The 18,085-nt window shown below is 60.7% G+C and overlaps 5 protein-coding genes and 1 non-coding gene across 6 annotated transcripts; 2 read left to right on the plus strand and 4 right to left on the minus strand.

Annotated features, from left to right (window-relative positions):
* Positions 1-101: 101 nt before the first annotated feature.
* On the minus strand, positions 102-464 carry VDAG_10266 (N(4)-(beta-N-acetylglucosaminyl)-L-asparaginase; the record flags this gene model as incomplete). The annotated part of the gene is made up of 1 exon (XM_009659883.1): positions 102-464. The coding sequence occupies one exon, from the start codon at positions 462-464 to the stop codon at positions 102-104; it is 363 nt and encodes a 120-aa protein (XP_009658178.1).
* A 774-nt stretch (positions 465-1,238) lies between these two features.
* Positions 1,239-2,647, minus strand: VDAG_10267 (uncharacterized protein; the record flags this gene model as incomplete). The annotated part of the gene is made up of 2 exons (XM_009659884.1): positions 1,239-2,135; positions 2,189-2,647. 2 exons carry the CDS (start codon positions 2,645-2,647, stop codon positions 1,239-1,241), a joined length of 1,356 nt encoding a protein of 451 aa, XP_009658179.1.
* A 443-nt stretch (positions 2,648-3,090) lies between these two features.
* On the minus strand, positions 3,091-3,162 carry VDAG_20265. Its single transcript has one exon. It is a non-coding gene; the product is annotated as a tRNA-Ala (tRNA).
* A 3,089-nt stretch (positions 3,163-6,251) lies between these two features.
* Positions 6,252-13,841, plus strand: VDAG_10268 (pectinesterase; the record flags this gene model as incomplete). The annotated part of the gene is made up of 3 exons (XM_009659885.1): positions 6,252-8,044; positions 8,266-11,742; positions 11,807-13,841. The coding sequence occupies 3 exons, from the start codon at positions 6,252-6,254 to the stop codon at positions 13,839-13,841; spliced, it is 7,305 nt and encodes a 2,434-aa protein (XP_009658180.1).
* A 1,182-nt stretch (positions 13,842-15,023) lies between these two features.
* Positions 15,024-16,020, plus strand: VDAG_10269 (replication factor-A protein; the record flags this gene model as incomplete). Its single annotated transcript, XM_009659886.1, has 3 exons — positions 15,024-15,027; positions 15,080-15,186; positions 15,247-16,020. The coding sequence occupies 3 exons, from the start codon at positions 15,024-15,026 to the stop codon at positions 16,018-16,020; spliced, it is 885 nt and encodes a 294-aa protein (XP_009658181.1).
* A 390-nt stretch (positions 16,021-16,410) lies between these two features.
* Positions 16,411-17,824, minus strand: VDAG_10270 (uncharacterized protein; the record flags this gene model as incomplete). The annotated part of the gene is made up of 4 exons (XM_009659887.1): positions 17,459-17,824; positions 17,037-17,385; positions 16,717-16,969; positions 16,411-16,623 (listed from the first exon to the last, which is right to left on the minus strand). Exons 2-4 carry the CDS (start codon positions 17,351-17,353, stop codon positions 16,411-16,413), a joined length of 783 nt encoding a protein of 260 aa, XP_009658182.1. The 5' UTR covers positions 17,354-17,385; positions 17,459-17,824.
* Positions 17,825-18,085: the final 261 nt, after the last annotated feature.

Raw genomic sequence — 18,085 nt, forward strand, 5'->3', positions numbered from 1 at the left:
TCTCTGAAAGTTCAGCTGCGATACAATATCCTAAATGCTCGGCTCTGATATCTCATTGTGGCACCGCCGAGAATTTTTTTTACGGTTGCTCCTAATTTTTTTTACGTGTGCTGCTCAGGGACGACGCGCGCGACGCCCACGGCGTTCTTGATGCGGCGCAGCCCGGCCACGGCGCCGGCTTTCATGGTGACGCCGTCCATGATCATGGCGTCGAGCGTCGTCTCGCACGCTTCGTCTGGCGACCCGCCGTAGCCGACGGAGCCGTCGCACTGGTTCGCCTCGCAGACGGAGCACCCTGTTTCGACGGCGTCGAGGGCCGCGCCGCCTTGGAGGAGGGATGCGTAGGCTGCGTCGGTGGCGGCGACGAACGGACCGCCCCATGTGTTGATCGCCAGCGGGAGGCCCGGTGAGGGGGCCGCTGCGGCGAGGCCCGCGAGCGCTACGGGAAACATGGCACGCCTCATGGTGTGGACGTATATGGCGCGAGTGTAGTGGTGTGTGTGTGAGAGAGAGAGAGAGAGAGGTGAGCGCTGCCGTGGACGAATGGGCAATGTGTGCCTGACGTGGCTGCAGAGCGCGGGAGTGGCGGCCTTCTTATTGATCGCCGCATCCGGGCAGACAGCGAGAGACATGATGCTGGAAGCTAGGGCTACCCCGCGCCGGGTCGATATCTCCATCTCGATCCAACGGTCGTTGGCTGTTGGTTCGGTTCGGGTTCGGCAGGGATGGCCGCAAGGAACGGCTGGGGCGGACAAACGTTACACTGGGCTAGCCCAAGTCTTTGTCGATCCTTCGCCTATCGACCTTCCCGTCTGAGACGGCGCAGCGCCGGTGAGTGGTTGGGACCGTTGCCGGCAGTGATAAACGCTATCGTCTGCTCTCTTGGCATCTTGTTGCGTTTGTTGCGTCGGATGTTTTGGCCCGCGATTTCATTTGAATTGTCCCGAGCATTTGGGCTCATCAGTCTGAAGGACGAATGTCACCTCCTGGAGATTTGCGTCACCACATGGTGCATTGCATATAAGTAGCCCGCACAATAAAAGAGGCTGTTCAGAGTTGGGAATATGCTACAAATATGCCGCCATGCTTGTGAAATGGAATCCTGTGGGTTCCCAACCATACATCTAGAGAAACGATCCCAAACGCCGGGCTCCTACACCTCGGCCTGCCAGCCATGCTTCTCCCTCTCCGCCGTCATACAATCCAGCAGCCAGCCAGCCTGCAGCCCGCCAGCTACCCTAGTTCAGCTGGATATCGTAGCCGTCCTTGTTGATGCGCACTTCGTCGCTGCGCAGACCGTACTTCCTGCGCACGAGCTCAAATATGATGAGGCCGGCGCTCGTGCTCGGCACCTGACGGATCGTGTTCCACCAGAACCCCCGGTACAGCCAGCTGCGAACGCTCCGGCCCTGGGCGGCGGCGGCCGCCTCGCACTGCGCCCACGTCTCCTGGTAGGCGTGGTAGTAGATGCGGAAGATGGACCCCCGGGCCGGCGCACCGCCCCGGGCGGCGGCGTCGGCCCGCATGGTCGCCGTCTTCTGGTCAATGTCCTCGAGGTGGTCCCAGTGCTCGAGCTGAAAGTGCGTCAACGGGTGCATGACGGCCTGCTGGGCGAACGAGGCGGTGACGCCGGCGAGCAGCAGGAACAGGGGCTCGATGGCGTAGTGCGGCTTGATGATGAGGGGCGTGATGCCGTCGTTGTCGTCGGCGCGGGGGCCGGCGCGCGTCGGCCGCCGCGTCGCCAAAAGGTTGGCCATGTCCTCGTTGAGGTCGCCGTAGTACCACGTCACGAAACGGTAGTAGCTCTGGGCCTTGACGTACTCAAAGGTGCTGAAGAAGACGGCGCTGCCGAGGCCGTCCTTGAGGAGCGAGAGGCCGTAGCCGGCGAAGATGCCGCCGGGGCCAATCTCGCGCAGCTTCTCGGCGCTGAAGGTCCACATGCTCTTGGGGGCGGCGGCGGCACGCCCGTCGGCCGGCGGCATGAGGTCGCGGTGGTCGTAGCGGGCCTGGATGGCGTCGAGGGGCGCGGCGACGAGGCTCTGCAGGGCGCCGGCGAGCAGGCCGGCGGTGAAGGTGTGGACGGGCTCGGGCGGCGGGTAGACGGTGCGGCGGGCTCTCGCGCTCTGCTCGTGCAGCTGGGCCGAGGATCTGGGAGTAGCTCGTGTAGAGGACGGCGCCGACGTGTCACGTTGGCCAGCAGCGGCGGCAGGATCTGGTTGGGCACGACGCCCCAGCCGTGACGGCGGATGGCCGTCGTCAGGACGCCGGGCGTCGTGCCGCGCAGCCAGTCCCACGTGTGGCGCAGGCCGTTCTGGAACCGCGACCGCGCGGCCGCCGACGCCGGATCGCGTCGCTGCAGCTGCTGCTGGATCTGGTCGAGGTGCACGCTGCGGGCCCAGGCGAGGTAGTCGACGCGCGTGCGGAAGAAGGCCTTGACGGGGGCGCGGAAGTAAAAGGCGATGGCCTGGGCGCTGAGGGCCCGCACGCCCGCTGCCGATGCTGCCGTCGCCGCGTTGCTTCGTGGGTTTTTGTCTGGCAGCAGATCGGGCGGGACCACGGGCAGGACGCCGGTCGAGGGGAACCCTGTCGTCGGGTCGTAGGGAGGGCCCTGTGCCGGTGATGAGCCGTCGGCAGGACCGTTCTTCATGGCGAGCGCATGTTTTCGAAGGCGTGTGATGGAAGGGCGAGAGACGAGGTGGGAGATGTGAGGCTGGTGGTGATGTTGGTTGATGAGTCGTTCATCGAAACGATCGTGTTGACGCGGCTGACTAAGACATGTGATCCCATGTCACGTGAAACGGGCAGACGACCTCCGAAGGCCAGCCTTGCTAGCCTCTTCCGAGGATCCGCTTCATCGAGCTCACGACACCAACCCCACTCAGCAAGGTCGGCCAGTTGATCCTCGTTACCTGTTGGCTTTTTCAGCTGGTGACTGCTCGTCAAAAGAGTCATCGAATGCTCATGCCACCTGCCAGACACGTGCCACTGCAACCTGGTCTTATACTCGCTCCTTGTCACCAGCCCTCGTCAGAGCACTCGCCAGAGTCCAGACTGTGCGTCTCGAAACCTCACCAGAGCAAAATGCAAAAGTGGAGATGCCCGGGATTGAACCGGGGACCTTTCGCATGCGAAGCGAACAGTCTACCACTGACCTACATCCCCCATCGATGAGCTTTCCAAGGAGCAAAGGCCGAATACAGACCAACGGGACGAAGACTGGCCGAGCCTTGCATCGAGCAGGGGAGTTTCCTGAGGGAGATTCCCTTTCCTGCTGCTGGAATATTCACGAACCACCCTCTTGGCTGACCTAGATGGCGCACATCAGCGACTCCAAAGGCCCAACTTGCCCTCTCATCGATGGTATCTTTGCCGCGATCAGACCGCGAGCTCATACCGGCCCTGCCTCTGCCTCATCGAAATGAGTGTGTTGCCTGCCAAGCCAAAGCGCAAACGCCACAGCACCAGTGACGAAAAGGCCATGGGGCAAGGCAGCCGCGCGGCCACGATACCGGCCTCGCCTTTCGGCAAATGGTTTCCAAACACGAGTCGAGCTACATGCCCTGTTGCGACAAGCACAGCTGAAAACGTCGCTCCATCTCGTTGGCTCTCCTACAATGGAAGCAAGGACACTCAACATTCAAGAGCATGGCGGGGGCTTGCCTGGCGTGTGGTATGATTAGATCCTGACCAGGCAACTACTGACAAGCAACAGGTGTCATCGCAGTTCGACAGGCGAAAGAAAGTGGCGGATGGAGCATGGCGCACAAGCATGCATTTCATCTTCCACCGCAGACATGTCAGCCACGCTCGCGTACATGGGATTCTGTGATCTCCATGCCAACCTTTACGCCCCCTGATGCGATTTCCTCCACATTGCAGACATGTTGCACATTCGCGTGCATGGGATTTTGTAAAGGTCCTCCCTAATTCCACGAAAACCCTCATGGACGTTTCTCGTTACGGCACCAGACATTCCACGTTCCCTTGCGTCCCTCGAACCAACCGTGACGCCTCGCGAGGCCGGCGGCGCTGCTGACGAATGTTGCCATGGTCTGAGTGGAGCAGGAACCCCTTGGGTTCTTTAATCGGCTAGTTCCCCCTCCCGCGCGCTTGACGAAGGGTCTCGACACAGACCTGTCAAGTTGAGACCTGTCAAGTCGGACCTGTCAAGAAGCTGCAGAGTCAGTCGCGATGGAGAGAAAAAAAAATCGAAACCCTTCCTCGGGTCACCCGACGGATGTCTCACATCGGCTTATCCCTCAAGGTCGAACTTATAGTAGACCGGCGGGCACGCAGCAGACAATCAGGCGAGGGAGCCCACGCCACATGGCCCATGCAGTCTAGGCCTCTGGTGCTCGCTTCAGCTTGTCGGCTGAAGCGCGCAGTAGCTCGCAGGCCTGGCGTCACAAGCCGCCGGGACCATGACCCATTTTGGGTGCGAAGCCCCGTCGATAGGCGAGGGTGCCATGAGGGATGGGGGGGAAACGCAGCAGTCGTTGGCGTCGTGGCATGAGCGGGCGTCTGACAGCCGTTATCAGGAGCATCAGTGGCTTGCACGAACACGTCGCGACCATGCGAGATGCTGTCTCTTTTTTTGTCTCTCTTTCTTTCTTAGTTTCCTCTCGCGAGGCATGGGGTCTAGCGGCAAGGGAGGGAATGCACCAACAAGCTTACCATGGGGGAGAGAAGATAAGCGCAGATAAAGAAGAAGTAAGGAAGGCGGCCCATCGCATATGATCGTTGCAATGCAGGTCGGAACAATGAGTGGTAGGGCGGGAGCAGCCGGATCCTCAGGACAAAGGGAAGACGATGCAAATTCGGGTCGCAAACAAGCATTTCTCTCCAAGGCCGGGCCAGGGAGAGGGGGGATCTCCGAGGGCGGGCCAATGCACATTTCGCAGTCGAGACCCGGCACCTCGGCCCCTGGGAGGCCCCTAAAGACTAAAGACTAAAGACCCTAAAGACTAAAGACCCTAAAGACTAAAGACCCTAAAGACTAAAGACCCTAAAGAAAAAAAAAAGAAGAAGACCCCACCATGACTCGGAGGAGCGACATGGTCCTTTGTGCACCTAGGTAGTGGAAAGAGCCCTCAGAACCCTCAGAACCCCCAGAAACCCCAGAACCCCTGGCCGTAGCGCCGCAGAGGCCCAATTGGGGCACCGGACAGGCCCAAGAGGCCCTAACGAGGCCCCCTGCCTCTACGCCCTCAGCCCCAGGCACGGCGCCCTTGCCCCTTGCCCCTTGCCCCCTTGCCCCCTCGAACCCCTGCAGCACGCCAGCACGCCAGCACGCCAGCATGCCAACACGCCAGCACCACGTGGGAAAGCTTGTCACTCAACGCCCCAGTTCGCCGTCTGCCCTTGCCGAGACCTCGCACTGGCTCCACTCCCCATATCCTAGCCTCGTCAAGACAACTGCCGCTCTTCCTGGCCTACCTCACCTCAGTCTTGCAACGACTCCCAAAACCAACACACACCATGCAGTATCCACTCGTTCGCTTGATCGTGCTCGACTGGGACGATGGCACGCTGAGGCTATCGATTCCTTAGCGCCAGCGCTCGATCACGCCGACCCCCCCGATATCGCGAATGCTCCCCATGGACCCATGGACCATGGGCCCATGGACAGCCCGTCGACAGCGACGTCTATGGCCCAGCTCTCCTGGGACGCCTAGCACGATTCCAACTCGAGACGAGGCACAGAAGCCTTGCCGGCCACCAGGTTGGACAACGATACGGGAGGCCAGCTAACGAGAGGCGTTCCCAGCAATGCGGTCCCCCCCCAAGATGAGGAACTAGCCGGTAGGCCTCCCCGTCTGCTCTGATATTCCTCCCCCCCAAAAGAAGTCCAGGCCAAGCTTTTCTGACCATAACCGCAGGGGTCAGGGGCCTCACGATGAGGCCGAACCGAGTTCAGCTCACAGCTTGACATGGAGCTAGACTATCATTTTCATCGGTCGAAAGCGATGGCCTCGCCTCGTTCTGGAGAAGCAGGGTCGTTCGATGGACTGACAGACAGCGACACCAAGTAGCCCCGGCATCTGGCTGGCATTCGTGCCGTTCATACAAGATGGACCTGCTTCCCCAGGCCCGGCGACGTCGATTGCGATGCCCTCCTCTCGATGCTCGTTCCCCCACGCCCATCGTTCTCCGGCCCTCCGCCGAGTCACCCACCTCTTCACACGTGTTTCGACCGCCCTCCTCCCCCTCCCCCCCGGGCCCTCCGCCGCCGCTGATCGCCATCCGCCAGCATGAAGGCTACCGTCCTCTCGCTGCTGCTGCTCGGCCTCTGCCGGCCAAGTGCTGCTGCCGCTGAAGGTGCGAACACTGCTGCCCCTCCTTCTGGTGATTTGGTCTGCCCGGCCCGCCGCCCCAACCCGCCTGCTTCTGCATCTGCTTCTGCATCTGCTTCTTCGGCTGCAGCCCTCGCTCATTTTTCTGCTCTGGTACATGCTGCTGCTGTATCTCCTGCGTCTGTTGCGCCTACTTTCTCGGCATCGGCCTCTTCTGTATCAGTCGTCTCTTCCTCTGTCACTTCCTCGACCAGCCTCTCGACCAGCACTTCGCGTGGCAGCAGCAGCAGCAGCAGCAGCAGCAGCAGCACTGGCACGACGACGACCACTGCTAATGCGTCTCCAGCCGTCACCGTCGCCTCGGATGGATCCGGCCAGTTCACCAACATCAACTCGGCCATCGCCTACGCCCAGGCCAATGCCGTCCCTACCGTGACTGTCTTGGCCGGCACGTACACCGAGGCCATCGCCATCCAAGCCACCGCCGCCGTGACCATCGTCGGCGAGACGGCCTCAACGGGCAAGACGTACTCGGACAATCTCGTCACCATCACCAACGGTGCCTCCGGTACCACCCCGCCCATCAACTTCCTGACGAGCACCTCCAAGGGTGTCACCTGGAAGAACGTCAACATTGCCAACGCCAATGCCGCGTCCACCGCCGGCATTGCCTTCCTGCGCGGTTCCAAGCACGCCTTTTACTCGTGCCAGCTCACCGCTGCTGGTAGCATTGGATTCGCCGGCAGCCACAATTCTGGTCTCATTGCCAACTCATACGTCCAGGCCGCCGACAAGATCTTCTCGTCCTTCGGCAGCTTCTACGTCTATGGCTCCACCATCACGGCCACCAACAACAATGCCCTCGTCGTCTACAACAAGGGCTTCACCGACACCGCCTCGGGCAAGCTGTACAACTCCAACGTCGTCTTTGACACGTGCCAGATCATCCAGAAGGCCGGCACCACGAACAAGAATGTCTTCCTGGCTGCCGCCAACGGTGTCGGCGTCGCCGTCGTCTGGCGCGAGACGTCCATCGCCGGCTTCGTCGCCAACTCGGGCGTCTACGTCGACACCAACACCCAGGACGCCCGCAACACCTACATCGAGTACGACACCACCGGCCCCGGCAGCTACGCGAACAAGGCCGCCGCCCGCGCCGCCTACGTCACCCTCGCCACCGACGTCGCCAAGCTTGCGCCCTATGAGCTTTCCGCCTTCTACACGGGCCTGTATCCCAGTGTGGCCGTCGCCGGCGTCGACTGGGTGGATGCCGCCGTCTTGAGCTCGATCCAGAGGAGCCCCTCTGGATCCGCGACGACGAGTTCTGTTGCCCCTTCGTCGGCTGCTGCTTCGTCTGTTGCTGCTTCGTCGGTTGCTGCTTCGTCGGCTGCTGCTTCGTCTGTTGCTGCTTCGTCTATTGCTGCTTCGTCTGTTGCTGCTTCGTCTGTTGCTGCCAGCGTCAGCGTTGCCTCGTCCGCTGCCAGCGTCAACATTGCCTCGTCCGCTGCCAGCGTCAGCGTTGCCTCATCCGCCGCCAGCGTCAGCGTTGCCTCGTCCGCTGCCAGCGTCAGCGTTGCCTCATCCGCTGCCAGCGTCAACTCCGCCTCATCTGCTGCCGCCAGCGTCAACTCTGCCTCGTCCGCTGCCAGCGTCAGCGTTGCCTCATCCGCCGCCAGCGTCAATGCTGCCTCATCTGTCGCTCCCAGCGTCAACGCTGCCTCATCTGTCGCCTCCAGCGTTAACATTGCGTCGTCCGTCGCGGCCAGTGTCAACAAGGTTTCGTCTGATGCCACGGCTGCGGCTGCGGCTTCGACTACGTCGGCCGTGTCCGTCGATTCACGACAGCTGCTGCCAGCACCATCGACACATCATCTGCTGTCTCTACCACAGCTGCTGCCTGCGCACCCTCGTCCGTCCCTTCGACTGCGCTGATTGTCGGCCCCGTTGGCTCATCATGTGCCACGTTCAACAGCCTTGCTGCTGCTGTTGCCGCGCTGCCCGCCGACACGACGACGCAGCACATTTACATTCTGGCTGGCACGTACAATGAGAAGGTCACGCTGACTCGCACCGGCGCCACCATCCTTCGCGGTGAGACCGACAACGCTCTGTCCTCGTCGGCCAACAAGGTCACCATCCAGAATGCGGCCGGCGTTCTCTCCAGCGCAGGCGGCTCTGCTGGCACGGCCACATTCTCGGCCAACAAGTACGAGGCCAAGTTTGTGACCTTCTACAACATCAACTTTGAGAACACGTTCGCTCAGCAGACCAACAACATCGCGATTGCTGCCTACTCAAAGGGCACCAAGGTCGCCTTTTACGGCTGCAACGTCAAGTCTACCCAGGGCTCGCTGTACCTTGACTACGGTAACGTTTTCTTCAGCGGTGGTCGCATTGAGGGCACCACAGACTTCGTCTGGGGTATTGGCGCCGGCTACTTCTACAACTCGGTCATCGTGTCCAGGGAGTCTACCAACACGGGCCAGACCATCGCGGCGAACAGGTACCAGAACTCTTTTGGTGGCTCTCAGATCGTCTTCGATGGCTGCGCCATTGTTCCCAAGGACAAGACCGTGCCTCAGCGGGGCACCTATCTCGGCAGGGACTACAGCACCAACGCCCAGGTGGCTGTCGTCAACTCGTACCTTGATGCCCACATTTACCCCGTCGGCTGGAGGATCGGAGCCCCCACCACGTTCATTGGCACCTTTGCGGAGGCCAACAACACGGGCCCTGGTGCCGTGACCACTGCTCGTGCTTCTGTTGTCAAGCTGCTTGCTGACAACTCCGCCTACACCGTCAAGAAGGTTCTCGGCGACGACGCCTGGCTCGATGCCCCTGCCATTGCTCCCCAGCAAGCCTGGCCAGACTCGGTCTATGCCGCGCCTGTCGTGACGACGACGTCTGCGACGACGACGAGCGCCCCGTCGGGCGCCAGCAGCGTCGCTCCGACTACCACTACCACCTCGGCTCCCTCCAACACCTTGACCGTTGCGCCCACTCCCGCGACTGGCGAGTATGCCACTGTCGCGTCTGCCGTGGCGGCCCTCCCTGCGGACGGCAAGGAGTACACCATCTTCATCAAGGCTGGATCGTACGAGGAGCAGGTCAGCATTACGCGCCGTGGCAAGGTCACCCTCCGTGGTGAAACTTCTTTCGAGAATGACTTCACCCAGAACGCCGTCCACATCAAGTTCAGCCGTGGTGTGTCCACGAGCGCGGGACGCAACGAGGAGACACCCGTTCTCAACTGGAAGAACACCAACGGTGACGGCTTGGCCCTGTACAACATCAACTTCACCAACACGTACCCTCAGCAGCCGAGCACAGCGGCGCTGGCCGGTGACTTCTTCGGCGCCAACATGGCGGCGTACGGATGTGCTTTCGATGGTTTCCAGGATACCCTTCTCGTCAACCAGGGTGTTCAGGTGTTCAGCAACAGCTACATTGAGGGCAGTGTTGACTTTATTTGGGGTTACAGCAAGGCTTACTTCCACCAATGCTACGTCGCCTCCAACACCCCGAGGACGTACATTACTGCCCAGAACAGACCCAATGCCGCGTGGGCTGGTGGCTTCGTCTTTGACAAGTCCGTCATCACCTACACCGAAAGCTACGGTACCAACTTCGGTACCGTTGCTCTGGGTCGTCCTTGGTCGCAGTATGCCGTCACGGTGTACATGAACTCCTTCCTGGACAAGCACATTTCCCCTGCAGGCTGGAGCGTCTGGCAAACGAGCAACCCGCAGACCGACAATGTTCTCTTTGGCGAGTTCAACAACATTGGACCTGGCAACTGGACTGACTCGCGCGCCACCTTTGCCACCAAGCTCACCGAGGCACAGGCTTCCCAGTACAAGCTTGAGACCTTCATTGGCAGCACGAGCTGGCTGGATGCCAAGGCGTTTGCCTATGTTCCCAGCTACAGCCTCACGTCAGTTGGAGCTGCCGACGTGCCGGGTCCTGTGCCCACCACCCCCGTCGTGCTCACGCACCCGACGAGCGGCACCGAGCCTCCTGCTGGCGCCGTCATCGTGGGCGCTCCTGGCGCCATCACCCGCCGCGCTGATGGCAGCACCGCGGAAACCTTCAACAGCCTGACAGCTGCCCTGGCTAGCTTGCCATCGGATTCGTCGAACCAAATCATCTTCCTCTATCCCGGTACCTACACTGAGCAGGTGCCTAGCATCAACCGCCCGGGACCTGTCATGATCATTGGATACACGAGTGATGCCCCTGGCAAGAGCTACAAGAACAATCAGGTCACCATCACCCAGGCTCGCGGTCTGTCCGTGTCCCCACCGCCTGCCGGTCACAGCAACTCCGAGACGGCAACCATTGCTACGGCGAGCTCCAAGATCTCCTGGTACAACATCAACCTCGTCAACACGGAGAACCTGGACGGCGCGATTCCCAGCTACGTCTCCCTCGCCGCTAGCGTCTATGGCGACAAGATTGGCTTCTACGGTTGCTCGTTTGTTGGCTGGCAGGACACCCTCCTGACGGGCGCAACGGCTGGCAACCAGTACTACGAGAGCTGCTACATTGACGGTGCCATCGACTTCATCTGGGGCTACTCCAAGGCCTACTTCAAGGGCTGCACGATTGCCGCGAAGCGAGCCAAGTCCGCCATCACCGCTCAAAGCCGTGCGAGCCTGACTGCCATTGGCGGTTACATCTTTGATCAGTGTCTCTTCACCGAGGCCCCGACCGCCACCGTCGATCTCAAGGGCCAGGTCTACCTCGGCCGGCCCTACTCCAAGTTTGCGCTTGTCGTCGTCAAGAACAGTTTCCTCTCCGACGTTATCCAGCCCGCTGGTTGGAAGGTATGGTCCAATACTGACCCTCGCAACGACTCGATCACGTTTGCCGAGTACAACAACGCCGGCCCGGGCAACTGGGAGAACAACGCTGCCGCTCGTGCGACTTTCCGGGGCGCCTCTCTGCTCACCGCCGATGACTACCCCCTCAGCAAGGTCATGTCCAGCACTGACTGGATCGATCTGACCTACTGGGACCAGATCCAGACGCCGCAGCCCGCCGTGGTACCCGTGACACCTGTTACGCCCACTGTCTATGACGGCACTAAGCCTCCTGCCGGCGCCTTCATCGTCTCCAAGACGCCCATCGCTGGTCAGACCACGTATGACACCATTCAGGCCGCGCTCAACGCCCTGCCGACCTCGAAGCAGGTCACGCCCACCGTCTTCATCTACCCTGGCACGTACAACGAGCAGCTGATCGTCGCGCGGGCTGGTACCACCATCCTCATTGGCTACAGCTCGAACTCTGGCGACTACTCTCAGAACCAGGTCACCATCAGCTTCGACAAGGGCATCGACACGCAGGCCGACGCCTCCAACTCAGACTCTGCCACTGTTTACGCCACTGGTAACTACCTGCAGGCTGTCAACATCAACTTTGCCAACACCTTTGGCACCGCATCCAAGTGAGTTGAAGACATGCACAAGCATTTTCTTTTTTCGACGCTCTGACTAACACTTGATTCCCAGCTATGCCTCGCTCGGCTTTGGTGTCAAGAGCAGCAAGTACGCCTCGCTGTACGGCTGCCAGGTCTACGGCAACCAGGACGCCCTGCTCATCAACGGTTTCCTCTTTGCCTCGCACTCCTACATTGAGGGCAACGTCGACATGATCTGGGGCAGTGGCGCCGCGTACTTCCTCGCCAGCACCATCGCACCGAACCGCGACGGCATCGCCCTGACGGCCAGCAAGCGCGCCACCGACACAACCCCCGCCGGCTTTGTGTTCGACCAGTGCACCGTTACGCCTGCCAAGGGAGCCAAGTACACTTCCGTCTCGCTTGGTAGGCCCTGGAACGCCAACGCTCGCGTGGCCTACATCGACAGCTTCCTCGACTCGTGTATCGAAGCCAACGGCTGGGATCACTGGACCAAGAATGATCCTCGCACGGCTGGGGCCATTTTTGGCGAGTTTGCCAACGACGGTCCCGGCTCTGATCTGAGCGCCCGTGCTGCTTTTGCCACCAAGCTCACGGCTGCTGATGCGGCCCAGTTCGAGCTGGCGACCTTCTTCCCGGCGGGAATTTCGTGGATCAACATGACTTTGGTCTCAGCCACGCCGTTCAAGGCCGGTGCCGTTGTGCTACCCAGTGCCACGATCAGTGCCACGTCTGCTACAACAACAACAACGACGACGACATCGACATCGACATCGACAACGAGCTCCGTTCCCGCCACGACTGTGACTGTCTTTACCACCAAGCTGTCGACCCTGAAGGAGACCACAAGTACTACTGTCCAGGCTCTTGACACGACGGTGACGCTCAAGGCTACTGCGACATTCGATGCCGCCACCACCATCACACCTGCCGTCGAAACCAAGACGACTTTGATCCGCTCTACCGAGATTAATGTGGCCACTGTCCAGGAGCCAGACACCACGATTGTCCGCAAGGCCACCATCACGGTCAATGTCGGAACGACCGTCACACCCAACCCTGTCACGCAGACGTCCACCTCGCTCGCCACGTCGACCAACACGATCATCGTCACCAAGACTGCCGAGCCCAGGACCATCACCTCCACCACGCTGACGACCAGCACGGCGACTAGCACCCCCAAGGGCGTCACCACCACGCAGGTCATCCGCTCGACGGCCTTTTTCACCAAGACGACGACTCGCAAGCCCGTCACGGTCAAGTCGACGTCGACGATTGTCATTGGCGACGGCAGCGTCACCACCGTGACTGCCAAGGCCTTGACCGTCTCGACGACTGTGTTCAAGACTGTCGTCTCGAGGGCCAAGAAGACGACGACGATCAAGTGCATCCCGACCAAGGCGCCGACGAAGCGCGACCTGTTTGAGTTTGAGGATTTCTCCAAGCGCGACGACTTTGAAGACTACGAAAGCGACCCCGAGGTTGCCTATGTCGAGGTTCGCGCCCTTGGTGACGTGACTGTGACTGTGACCGTCCTGTCGACGCTCAGCACCTACGTCAAGACGGCCACTGTCACGCTGCCTGGCAGCACGTCGACGACGGAGCTCGTCACGACCAAGACTGTTGGCAAGCCTGTCACGCTCAAGGCTGTGACGGCGACGCAGACGATTGTGACGGTGCAGACGCGGGCGACGACGACGACGCTCCCCGGTCGCACCGAGACAACGACGGCCACGGCTGTCGTCTCGGCTGGCAAGACGTCGACTCTGAAGCCGGCTACCGTGTCGGTGGTGGTGCAGTCGACTCGTACCGTGACGGTGCAATCGACGACAACGCTGCCTGCGGCGATCCAGAACGTGGTCCGCACGCAGACGCGTCACACCACGGTCGTGCTGCCACGGCAGACGGCGGCGGTGACGGTGCGCGAGAACTCGGCGCAGACCAACACTGTCATCTTGCCGGCGTCGACGGCCACGCGCTGGACCACGGTCCGCTCGACGGTCAAGCCTTCGGGCACCATCACGAACCGCGCGACGGTGACCAAGACGAAGACGTCGGAGGTCAAGTCGACGGTGACGAGCTGGGTGACCAAGACCAGCAAGGGGGCCAAGACGTGCACGGCCTAAGCGGGGGGCAGCCGTGTCGACTCTGATTTATGCTTGTACATGCCTCGTAGTCTACTGTAAATGAAGCAGGATAGAAGGTGACGATATAGCTAATAGATTGTATTGAGATTTGTATTGAGATTTGAAACTGTTTTCATGATCATACGCCTGAGTGTACTGGGGGAGGAACTGCATGACCATGTGCAACTTTGTGGATGATGCTGCAGTATAACTGGTCCCTCATGGCTCCAGCCTCGAGATGTTCATAACTGATCCAATCTTTTAACTGTACCCTGAATCCAGCATTTCATCGCCGTTCTCGACCTTGCCAGGCTTGCCTTTGCCAGGCTCCAGGAGGAAGCTCCAGGGGGGAGTCAGGGGCTGGCAGCTGGCAACCATGACAGGGATGGACCGCTCTTCAGACGCAACAGCAGCCTCGCCCTCCCTTTACTTCCCTCCTCTGATTCAAGTTGAGCTCTGGATCTTGCCTGTTCCTGGCGGCAGAGTCTTCTTTGACTTGTCACCAGAATTCTACGACATCTGAACCGGACAACCATCGGGGCACTCTGGACATGTTCTCGTCACGTGTGCGCACGCGTGTCTGGCTGAGAGGGGTTCGCCTTGCCCATTCACCAGTCTCACGACCATCTGGGCACGCAAGGCTCTCACACTTATCGAGCAGACCCTCGGCATCATCTGCAAAGGGGACCGCAGCGAACTATGCCATCGCGCTCGGTCGGCTGGCCGGCGCATCGGGCCTCTGGTGGTTCTCGGCCGCCAAGGATGAGGTGCCCCTTCTCGAGAGCCCGCCGTCTGAACACCTCGTCCACGAGCGCGGCCTGTCGAGAGACCAAGTCAGCCGCATGCTTTCACAAGGCGCCTACTCGGTTCCCGTCAGCAGGCAAGGCAGTGTAAGTGTAGATTCAGGAGTCGTTGGTATAGCCATTGCGTGATCAGCTGCTGCCAGCTGATAGCCCCGCCAAATGCAGTTCCTGAGCCTACAGCTGCTGCCAGCTGACGCTCCAAAGCCAGGGGAAAGAGCATGCCCAGTGCCCCTGCCTGCCACAGGTGAGGGGCAAATCCAATTAAGGCAGTCGCGTCTCAGCGGCCTCGAGACGCGTCTCTCGATCCCTCTTTTCCACCTCTTCTGCTGCTCTCCTTGTCCTCCCCTCCAACAACACACCTAACCACACAACTACCGCCATGAGTATGCACCTCCCAACCCCCACCGCGACGAACCTCCCCTCTAACCCGCACAGCATCATACGGAGGCTACCAAAAACCCGCGTACGGCGCCCAGGGCGGTGATGACTCGGGCGGCTTCATGTACGGCGGCTCCCAGCAGGGCAGCCAGGGCGGCGGCAAGGTACTGTCTTGCTCCACGTTTCCCCCCCCCTCTGTTGCACCCCGCTTACAACACGCACAGGGCTACCAAGACGAGTCGCTGCGCCCCGCCACCATCAAGCAGATCCTCGACGCCGAAGAGGCCTACCCCGGCGCCGACTTCAAGATTGACGGCGCCACCGTCACCCAGGTCACCTTCATCGGCCAGGTCCGCGCCATCAACCCCCAGGCCACCAACATCACCTACAAGCTCGACGACGGCACCGCCACCCTCGAGGTCAAGAAGTGGGTCGACACGGACAAGAAGGACGACGACCTCATGGACGGCGTCGCCGGCGGGCCCGGCTCCGGCTCCGGCGTCGACCTCGATGTCTACGTCCGCGTCTGGGGGCGTATCAAGTCCTTCAACGGCAAGAGGCACGTCGGCGCCCACTTTCTCCGCGCCGTCACCGACTTCAACGAGGTCAACTACCACCTGCTCGAGAGCACCTACGTCCACCTCTTCTTCACCAAGGGGCCCCTCGGCGGTGTCAAGGCCGAGGACAACGGCGCCGGCATGTTTGTCGACGGCGGCAACAACAACAACAAGAACAACAACAGCAACATCGGCAACAGCCACGCATCACACGCCACCGGCCAGTCGATCAAGGTCGCCCAGTGCACGCCCATGGGCCAGAAGATGTACAACTTTCTCGTCAACGCGCCCGGCGGCAACGAGGGCGTGCACATGAATGTCATTGCGAGCGGCGCCGGCATGAGCATGCGCGACATTCTCGGCGCCGCCGACGAACTGCTCGGCCAGGGGCTTGTGTATACCACCATTGACGACGAGACGTGGGCCATTCTCGAGTATTGAGGTGGCTGTCGGTGGTCGTAGCATGACCTGAGCATGACCTGAGCATGCTGTTAGCACGGCGGAATGCCGGCATGGTGCTGCTTGGGTGGAAAGATGCCTGCAGCGTGGACCGGTATGGATGACAATTTTTGATCATGTTTTGAGCTGGGGGCGATAGCATTCGATATGACCTGAATGAATGAAAGGCCTTAGCTGGCCAAGCCTAGACTAATGACCAACCGAGCTGTTCCAGCAACAGTGTTTCGCAGTAATGACGGTGCCAAATCCAACGCCATGCACAGCAACAGGAACGAACGTGACAAGAGACCGCGCAGCAGACGCATCAATCCAGAGGCACACTACATAAAACACAGACCAAAACATCAAACGAAACGAAAGCCGCCGGACCATCTAGCGCAGGCGGTTCATCTGGACCTTGACGGCAGCGTACACCGGCTTCTGCTTCACCAGCTGCGGCTCCCGCACCATGATGGAAAGCGGCACAGGCGCGCCGCTGCCCCGAAGGTAAATGTCCTTTTTGAATTCAAAGCCAAACTTGGCGTAGTAGGCATTATTATCCGGCGAGCTCGACTCGAGATACATGGGACGGCCCTCGGCGTCGGCCTGCGCGCTGTCAGTCAAACGGCGCTAATTCGCTTCATGGCTTCTCCAGGGCCTTCACTGCTGCCCGCCTGACGAGAACCGGCCAAAACTCACCCGCGCAATCATGTCGTCGAGCAGCTTGCCCGCGTACCCCCTCTTGCGGGCGTTCGGCTTGGTGCCAATGTACACGAGGTAGTAGCACTCGCCGTCGCGCGCGCCCATGACCTCGGCCTTGGCGTCGTGCAGCAGCGGCAGGAAGTCGTCGTTGTACCGCCTCCGCGCCTCGGGCGTCAGCCGGTAGGCGAGCCGCCAGAGGCCCGAGCGGAAGAGGTTCAGCCAGCCGTCCGTGTCCTTGCCGGGCGGGACCCTGTCTTCGTCAGCCTTCTCCTTGGCCGCGTTGTGTTGCTTTCCAGCACCCACGAGGGCTGACCCACCACAGTGCGACGGCTTCGTGGTCCGGCCCAATGGTCGTGACGAGGCCGTCGAGGGCGTGCGCCGTCGTGATGTACGTCATCATGTCGACGTGGAGCTTCCACTTGTGCTCGGCCGAGCGGGCCGCCATGTCGTCGACGTCGAGGAGGTAGCGGCTCGACGCGTCGGACGCGAACGAGTGCGCCAGCGACAGGCCGGCCTGCTTGCTCTCGGCCACGGCCACGGCGCGCACCGTGTCCTCCCAGCGCGGGGGCACGAGCGACGGCCGCGGCTCGGCGACGAGGGTCGCGAGGCTGGATTTGCTCAGGGGCGTCTCCATGGCGGCGGCTTAGGCGGTCAGGAGACTTGCGTCTTGCGAGGGAGCAACAGACGCTGTGGTCAGCATTGAGGCACGGCGCTGCGGAGGGGGGGATTGTCGTCTCACTGGGTAAATTCTGTATACTGTCGCCTGTGTGGACTCGAGAGAGTTGCGTTCTCGAGACAGGCATGAACCTGGATGGGTGGCGCAGGCAGTTCAGGCTTGTGCGGAGGTCAACCGACATCAAGGCTTTGAGGCCCTCGGCGGTGGCGATGTGCGATGTGCGATGTGGTGGAGCGGTGGCCGGAGGGACTGGTGACTCGTCCAAGCGGATCTGACGATGACGTAGAGGTGGTGGCAGCAGCTGTATGATGGAATGAACTATCGTGAGAATTTTTGAGTTGAATGTGTATCCTGTTGCTGATATCACAACTGACGTGTGCAGATGGAGGAGGCCCGCGAGGAGCACTCGATGATCTATACTATTCTTGGATCCAGACTTCGAGAAATACAGATGGTAAGAAGTGAAAGGAAAGCGAAATGACGAGCCTAACCAATCCATTATGTACTTGGGGGTCGTGTCACAAGGCGACGGAGAGGGGAACAAGTACGGGTGAAACATGACCATTGACGGGCCACCCCTGCGATCCCCTCCTGCAGGATGGACCGGAGAGACAGAGACCCTGGGATCTGACAGGCTGGGAGACATGGCTGGCAAGCATGACACTGCAGGCGGCACCGTGGGATATGTGT

This window comes from Verticillium dahliae, genomic scaffold (genome assembly GCF_000150675.1).
Source record: "Verticillium dahliae VdLs.17 supercont1.34 genomic scaffold, whole genome shotgun sequence".
Taxonomy (NCBI): Eukaryota; Fungi; Ascomycota; class Sordariomycetes; order Glomerellales; family Plectosphaerellaceae; genus Verticillium; species Verticillium dahliae.